We start from the raw sequence: 8,046 nt of genomic DNA, 5'->3' as shown, positions 1-8,046 counted from the left end.
TATGCATCAGCAACGTTCTGAAACAGTAGTTAAAGCTCAAGACAGCTCTGAACTCTCGATTCTGTGTTTAGGATTTACTGCCGGCAGAGGCAGAGGTTTTCCTCGCAGTTTTCGGTTGGTTAATGGGCCATCAGCCTCCTTCCACCGGCATCAAGATACTTCCATAAATATAACCCATCTGAGGGGAATCTAAGCACTAAGTGGCTGGGGGTGGCACTGGGCTGGCACTAGAACGTTCCGCCGTTAAGGGGGAACAGGTCAGGGCCGGGCACCCCAGAGTCCCCGCCCCCGCTCCCGCCACTCCCCTCCCCCTCTGCGTCCCTCCCAGCTCCAAACACAACTGCCCCAGAACGAGCGTCCCCCGAGGAGACAGCAGCCGGGCTGCCCCCGGGACGGTCTCTCCCCCCGGCCGCTCATCCACGGCCACGGCCACGTTCAGGGGGCAAGGCAAGACTATCGAATCCAACGCAAAGTTAAGCAACCACAGAGAACTCTGGGTGAGAGCAGACACAGTGCAGAACACAAGACAGAATTCAAGTACCGAGGCGCACCGGCCGGGCGGCCCCGCCAGCTCACAGTATCCGTCATCCCCCCGGTCCCTGCTTCTGGACCTTTTGCACTCCGTCCCAGCTGCCTCCTTCAGCAGAGCCCATCCGCCGGGGAGGGCGGGTGAGGATGGGGGCCCGGCCGGCTGCCCGCCACGTCCACTCCAACGGGGTCCAGTCCCTTCTCTCCTCCTCAAAACGGCGCGGGTCTAACTTAGCTCTATAATAGACTACATAGTGTTTGCGTATTGCTAATAGTCAAGCTCGGGAATAAAGGTGCAGACATGTCATAAATACTGAGTGGCTTGTCTCTCGGTCTACAGGGTCTGGGTGAGTCAGGATCACGCTCACAGGACAGGAATTAGTCGTCTTGTAAACAGAGGAGGGGGAGGGTCCGGTTTTCTTAATTGGTTTTCCTTGGGAAAAATGATCAGAAGATGCTAAGGCACTCTGGAAGGCCCCTCCGAGCCCAGGCCCGCCGCTGCCCGCCCCGCGGAACATTCAGGACGCGGAGGGAGCGCCCCGGCAGATACAATCATCAGCCATGCCCGTCTGCAAACGCTCCGGACCCACGTCCACCGCGGGACACATTAGTGCAAAACGCTCGGCCTGGCCCGCCCGGGGCACAGGGAGAGCTCAGAACCCATTCACATTGAAGTATTCAAGTTTCACGTACAGCTCTTGCCTTCCTTACCCAGAACAACAAAACAGACGGCGGTTATAAACGATTAAGGGAGAGAGGTCACGGGACATTGTGCTGGCCTGAGCAGCGGTCAGGCCTCCTCTGTGTGGGCGCTGCCACCGCCGGGCCAAGGGCACCCCTTCGTGTCCTGGCCTCAGGTCGGGGGCCGCCCCCACTCTGGAGTGGAGGAGAGAGAGGGGGAGAGGGAGAGCGAGCGCGCAAGCCCTCTGCTGACGGCCAGGACAGGCCAGCCGTCTCCCCGGGGTCCTCAGGGATGGTCAAATTAAAGTGCACGTTGGGGTCAGGAAGGGAAGCTGCAGAGGGGGTGGGGGTCAACCCTCCCCATCCTCACCTCCGCCCCCCAGGGGCCGCCTGAGGATGCTGGGGGTTGGCCTCTCAGTTCCAAGAGCGTTAGGTCCTGAGTGGCCTGGGGCCCCAGGCTCATGCAGCTCCAAGCCCACCTGGGCCCAGGTCAGGGGAGAAAGAGGCGGGGAGAGAGAGAGGCTCACCTCTAGGCCAGGTGGTTGGTTCGGAGCCCTAGCAGGAGTGCAGTCTCTTCAGGCCCAGACCCCCCTGCCCTCGGGCACAGGGGCTGAAATGAGCTCCCCACGGGCCTGCCCAAGGTCTCCCCACGCCTCCTGGGAGCCATCAGATCTTTCTGGAGGGCAGGCACATGTTTGGCCCGGCCGGAGGAGGCCTGGAGGCTCCACGCCCAGCCCGGGTCTCCCCCAAAGCCTCTCCACACAGGGCAGCAGTCAGGAGGAACCTGAGTGGAAAGATGCCTAAGCCCCCCAAGGTTGCCTGCAGCCGGGGGAGGCTCAGCTTTGTGGGTCACAGGGAGGCTGAGCCACACCTGCTCGGCCCTGTGCACACAGGGGGTGTGGTGGGCTTGCTCCGCACCTGGTCAGGGGAGGCAGAGTGCTGAGGAGGGGGCCCAACAGACCCCCTCACGTCCGGGAATGGAGGGGTGTCTGGTCTCCCCGGGACCAGACTGCCTGGGGCTCAGGAAGCCCCCGGACCAGTGGCCACGTGCGCACAACCCATGCCCTCGCTCGCCAAAAAACAGCAACTGAACTTCAACGTGGGCCTTCCAGCCTCAAACAAGCCAACAATTTCTAGGGCCCCTCCTTACTGCACCCTGCCACACGCATTCCAGAACCTCCACCCTGCTGCTCCCGGGCTCCTCCTGCAAACTGCCCAGCAGCCTGGCCCGTGCCCACCGCCCGCCCACCCGGCCCCAAGGTTTTCAGCACAGTACGGGGGACCCGCCCCAGCCAGCCTGGCCAAGCGGGGCCCCCGGCCCCTCCTCCGCCACACACCCTGGCTGTGTCTCCCTGGGACCCCCCACCCCCGCTCCCGACAGGAGGCGCATGGGACCTGGGCCAGGGCTGGGCGGGACGCGGTACACAGATGACCCAGCCCAAAGCATAGTGGGTTGAGGGCAGGGACACCGAATCCTCCCTAATTTTTTGCTCTTTTGGGTCTGAAAGTTTTCAAACCATACATGAAATAGATCTGAATTAAGACAAAAACAAACAAACAAACGTAATCCCAACATGGCTGAGGGCGGTGGGCTGCACCACGGGACGGCGGGCGGCCAGGTAGAGCTGGCGGGCCCCGGGGGCCGTGGAGCTGAGGGGGCCGGGGGGGCCCACGGGCGGGGGGGGGGGGGGGACGGAGGGGCACCTCCTCTCCCTCCCCTCTGCTGTGCCCACACCGCTCCCCCACACACGCGCACACACACGCGCACACTCACACACGCGTTCCCGCACCCCGTGCACGCGGGGGACCCGGCAGGCCGGAGCCCCGAGTCTCAGGAAGAAGGGAAAACCAGAGGAGTTTGGCCCCTGGCCCCAAAGGGGCGGGCGGGGTGGGGTGCCCCCGACGAGCAGCGAGTGTTGGGAGACGCGCGCCCCACGCCGCAGGGCCCGGGCACCGGGGCCGCGGGCTCTCGCCCCTCCAGAGCGGGGTCGGGGCCCACAGCCCGGAGACGAACCTCGCAGATCCAAAGGAGCCCTGGGACCTGCCTCGCAACTAGGTCCCCAGCGGACTAATCCTTTACGGTATAACGAATGCATTTGTTTCCTTCATGAACTTTAAATACAAGCAGGATAAAAATCACATTTTTGTCAGGCAACAGTAGCAGTCCCGTAGGTAAGTGGCTTGATCACATTTGTTTGTATTAGTAACGCATGCAAGCAGCTTTAGTACCGGTCCCGCGAGGCTCCCGGCGGCTCCTCTACAAGGTCCCCGCGTAGGACGCCTCCTGTCTCCGGGGCGCCGCGGGCGTCTGCGGCCGGCTGGAGCTGGCGCTGCCCTGCTCGAAGGGCGCCGGGGGGCTCTGCGCGGCCGCGGGCGGCGGCGGCTCGGGCGCGGCCACCTCCTGGATGACCGAGCCGGCCCCGTCTGCCTCCTCGCCCGCGTCGAAGCTGGGGTTGGCGGCGGCGCTCAGGTCGACGTTCACGGCGTCAGTCCTCAGGGCCACGATGGTGGCGGCGTCGCCCCGCCGCTCGGCATAGATGCGCTGCTCGAACACCTGCGCCGCGGCGGGCGGGAAGTCGGGGTCGAGGGGCACGCCGGCGGCCGAGGAGCCCATGACCGTGCGGTACATCTCCACGCCCTCGGGCAGCATGGACTTGATCTTGGGCAGCCAGCGCTTGCGGACGCGGCGCGCGTTGGTGCACATGTCCGCTGCGATGACGTTCATCTCGCTCTCCTTGAAGCTGGGGGCAAAGTTCTGACAGTACACTGCAAGCAGAGGGCGCGGGGGGGCGGGCATCAGCGACCCGGGGGCCCGGGCCGGGGCCTCCGCACTGCCCTCCACCCTGCTGCCCACCGGCACCGCGGGCCGCGTGGCCAGCCAGGTCCTTGCTGGCCTCAGCTTGCAGACCAGTGGTCGTCCCGGGGGCCCTGCCCTGTTCCCTCGGGACAGCCTCTGGCCGGAATGTCCAGGGGAGCAGGGACAGGCAGCGTGGGCACAGGGCTGTGGGCCTCCCCGCGCACTGGCTGGCTGTGTGGCCTTGGGCAGGTCCCTGGCATCTCTGGGCCTCACTTTCTCTGTCCCACCCACCTTGGGTCCCAGGGCCTGCGGAGACAAGCCTGCTCGAGGACGCTGCTCTGACCAGAAGGGCCGTCGGGGCAGGGCCCCGAAGTCAGGCAGCCCCGGGCACCTGCCCACCCTGAAGCTTGGGGTCTCCGGGGCCCTCATCAGAGGCTCTTCACACAGGCTGGACGAGGAGCGCGGCGGGAGCCGGTCCACACCTGTCCTGGGCCCAGCGCCCAGCCAGGAGGAAGCGGCAGCGGGGCCTATCAGCACCCCAGCATTCCCCTCCTTCCCCTCCACCGGGAGCCACAGGACCCAGCTCTGCAAGCAGCCTGGGGGCCGGACACAGGTCCCCGGGGAGGGCCCCTCACACCAGCATCGCTTACACCCCCCGCCTCTTCCCAGAGCCCAGCCGGCACACCAGCTTTGGGACCATAACTACCGACCGCAAAGGCTCCTCTTTGCTCTAAGACAGAATTAGTCTCACGAGACATGCTTTCCAAGCAAGGAAGGAAGACGGTGTTTCGTGTGCTGACCGCCGTGGGAGGGCCCGCTGGTGGCCGGGGTGGTCTGCGTGGACGGCGGGCCCCTCCCCATCCCGGGGCGGGGGGAGCTGGGACCAGGGGCAGCCGTGGGCTGCGGAGACGGACCGGGCTCCGCCCCCACGCACCCGGGAGCGGGAGGCAGAAGTCGGCGAGCAGATGGCAAAGGCTCAAAATAGCCTCGAAATGTAAATAAGGGGTTTTGTTCAAAAAGGAAAATTAGATCTATTTCACATATTAAAATAGTTTCGCACGCAGCTGAATCCATCATGCTTGGAAACCTACCAAGAACGTTCACACCTCGAGACCTGGCTCCCGAGAGCTGCTCTTTCCTCCCTGCCTCCCCTGCCCTGTGGGGCCGGCGTGGCGCCACGGAGACCCGGGCAGCCCCTCCAGCCCACCCAGGGGGCCCCGGGGCACTCACGTTTCACAGCGTTCAGAACCCGGCTGTCCAGAGGCTTGCGGCTTGGGTCGCTGGTGGAGGAGCGAATACCTGTGCCGCAGCTGTTGGCCAGAGTGTTCCTGGCGGGGAAGGTGGGGGGCAGTGAGGCCACTGGCCAGAGGCGCCGCAGGAATGGGACCTGCCCAGCAGCCGCCCCTGGCACTGCTGTTCATTTCCAGGGGCCGGTACCACCCTCCAGACACGGGAGGGGAGCAAAGCCCCTTGGGCACGGGGCTCCTCGGCCCACGTGAATCAATGGGGCTCTTCGTTTCACAGGGGCGGGGGCAGGGGCGGGGGGAGGGGCGTGTCCAGGAGAGCCGGGCCATCTGGGTGGGTGTTGCCCCCCCCCCCACCCCCGCACAGCCTCACGGTCCTCGGGCTGACGCCGTGGCAGGACGTCAGGAAGGCGGGGGGCCACGAAGGCGAGGCCGCCGTGAGCTCGTTGCCAGAGGAGACCCTAGAAGCCTCCGCACCGGCCCAGGGACCCACCTGTCAAAGAACGTGGCGAGGAGCCGCCGCAGCAGGACCTTGTGCTTCACCCCTGCACAGAGGTGGCAGTTCATCAGCTGGCCGCGCGTGATGTACACCCCGGAGCCTGTGACCACCAGACAGGAGAGGCTGTGACCCACAACCCAGGGCCATGACCTTCCCAGGGGCCGCTGGGGCCAGAACACGTGCACCGCGGGCCGGGGGGTGCTGGGCAGCACGGGGAGCAGCGCAAGGCCGCCCTGACTGCTGAGTGCAGCACTCGCCCCCGGGGCCTGGGACCCCACAGACTGGGGACCATCGCTCCAGGCTTTCCTCGCTGTGCTGGGGCCCTGCCACCTGGACGAGGCGGCCTGGGTCTCACGCCTCAGAGCACTGTCTCCAAATCACCCTTCCAGCCTCAAGGGAATCGGTTTGGGAAACACTCATCTCTGCATCCCTTCCCCGAAACCAAAGCACCTCAGGCAGTGCCGGGGAGCTGGGATTAGGGAGGTCACCCGGCCCAGTGCGTGTGGGGGGAGGGTGCAGCCAGCCACAGGGCAGGGGTGTGGTCAGCGAGCCCACGCAATGCTGTTTACCCCGAAGAAGACTGGCAAGGCCCGGGTGCCCCGCAGGGCACGGGAGCACCAAGGCTGGAGCCCACTGAGAACGTGGAGCGGCCTCTGTCGGGCCAGACGGTGCTCATGGGAAAAGGAACGGACGCATGCGTGGGACAGTGCCCCCGACTCTGGACGAGAAGACACCAAAGGGCACGCACCTGCGGGGTCCTCGGGACTCCCACCACCCCCTTCAGGCCTTCCTCTAGGACCCCCATGTCACAGATCCCATACTGGATCTTGTTGGGAAAAAAGCCAAGGAGGGAGCAGGGTGGAAGGAAGGTACGCGGAGGTGCTCTAGCCTGAGGGGGCCTGGATCGGCGGCCTCGGGGCTCTGGACGGAGACCACCACCGGGGCGTCGGGTCAGTGTTGTCTGACTGGGCTTGGCCATAGCGTGCCAAGTGTCCCCGAGGGCCCCCGTCCGCCCATCTGCCGTCTGCAGAGGCTCCAAGCCAACAGCAGAGCAGGTCACCGTGACCCACACGGGCTGGACACCCCCTCTTTGTAGGGACTCTGGAACGGGGGCTGGGGCACCACGGGGCCTGGCCAGGGAAGGTGGTCAGCCCTCGCCCCTCCCAACCCCAAACCCTGGCGGACAGGTGTGACCCCTCCCAGGCCCGGCTGCTCTCCGGTTAGCTGCAGGGCCAAGCCACCGCTCTCTGGCCTGCTCTGCCGCTGCCCTCTGAGACCTCCCAGCAGAGGGGGCGGTCGGGCAGAACCCCACAGTGCTGCCCTGGGTGCGGCGACCAGGACTACCAAACGGGACCGGGGGGCCCCAGAGGCTCGGAGCGGGTGCGCGCCAGCACTGAGGAGGAGGGACGGTGCCCGTGGGTCCTGGCCAGCCCGTTTGGGCCCCCCCTGGTGGCCCCGGGAGGACACTCCTGGAAAACTGCCCCAGCGCGGGCGACAGCAGCCACGTCTTCCCCGTGAAGAGCCTTAAAGATCTGCCAGGAGCTGTGAGGCCAAGCGGAGCCCCACTGGGAAGAGGCGTCTTTCTAACAAAGGCACGCGGCCCTAACAGGTGCCGTTTGCCTTCACAGAACCCCGTTTCCGCCTCGGAGCTGCACTTGGAACCTCGGGTGGTTACCCATCAACGCTGCCGGGGGGGGGCCTCTGGGGGCTGGGGGAGGGGGACCAGCACGCTGGGCTCGATGTGGTTTTCTCTCCCACCTAATTAAAGCACAATCGTGATTGCAGCCCCTGCCAATCAGATGCGAGGCCAGCCCAGGGGATTCAATTAAAATGCTAAATTAATTCAATTGAATAACTCCTCTTAATGACACATTCTTCTAAAAGGAAACTAGAAGAAATTTAAGATGTTCTCCTTTTTTTTTTTTTTGACTGATTGGTGATGTGTACATTGTTTGCCGCCCCGAAGGGAAACCCGAGGGCACGTGCACACAAGAGAGGGCGGGAGGGCCCTTCACCTGCGACCAGCTCCAGCTTCTCCCCGGGGTCCCCTTCCGAGTAGAGCTTGGGGTGGCAGCGGTACCCGATCTGGCTGATGAGGCTGGCGGGCAGCGCCACAAGGTCGCGGCGGATGAGGACACAGGAGCGGCTCTCCAGGGGCATGGGCTCCGGCTTCTCCTGCACTGTGGACACACACCCGACCTGGTTAGGGGCCTTCTCAGGCCGGGCCAGGGCAGGGCCGGGAATCGAGAACGCCCTCCCTGCCCACCCAGGCCCGGGTCAGACCCGCTCCATGCCCA

The 8,046-nt window shown here is 65.2% G+C and overlaps 1 protein-coding gene across 3 annotated transcripts in view; it reads right to left on the bottom strand.

Moving 5' to 3' along the window:
- Positions 1-3,304: 3,304 nt before the first annotated feature.
- The window catches only part of NACC2 (NACC family member 2), a 35,063-nt gene continuing 30,321 nt past the window's right edge, over positions 3,305-8,046 (bottom strand). For 2 of the 3 annotated variants that reach the window (XM_035015467.1, XM_035015468.1), the window contains exons 3-6: positions 7,765-7,929; positions 5,744-5,849; positions 5,237-5,334; positions 3,305-3,975 (exon numbers count right to left, since the gene is read on the bottom strand). In XM_035015467.1, coding sequence (XP_034871358.1) covers positions 3,467-3,975; positions 5,237-5,334; positions 5,744-5,849; positions 7,765-7,929 — 878 coding nt within the window. In that variant the 3' untranslated portion in view covers positions 3,305-3,466. The remainder of the gene's footprint in view (positions 3,976-5,236; positions 5,335-5,743; positions 5,850-7,764; positions 7,930-8,046) is intronic. The other variant, XM_035015469.1, reaches the window with a different exon arrangement.

The sequence above is a fragment of the Mirounga leonina genome, unplaced genomic scaffold, assembly GCF_011800145.1.
Source record: "Mirounga leonina isolate KUSES-001 unplaced genomic scaffold, KU_Mleo_1.0 Mir_170, whole genome shotgun sequence".
NCBI classification, from domain to species: domain Eukaryota; kingdom Metazoa; phylum Chordata; class Mammalia; order Carnivora; family Phocidae; genus Mirounga; species Mirounga leonina.
Note: the sequence above shows the minus strand (reverse complement) of the source record. Positions and strands in the feature narration are given on the sequence as shown.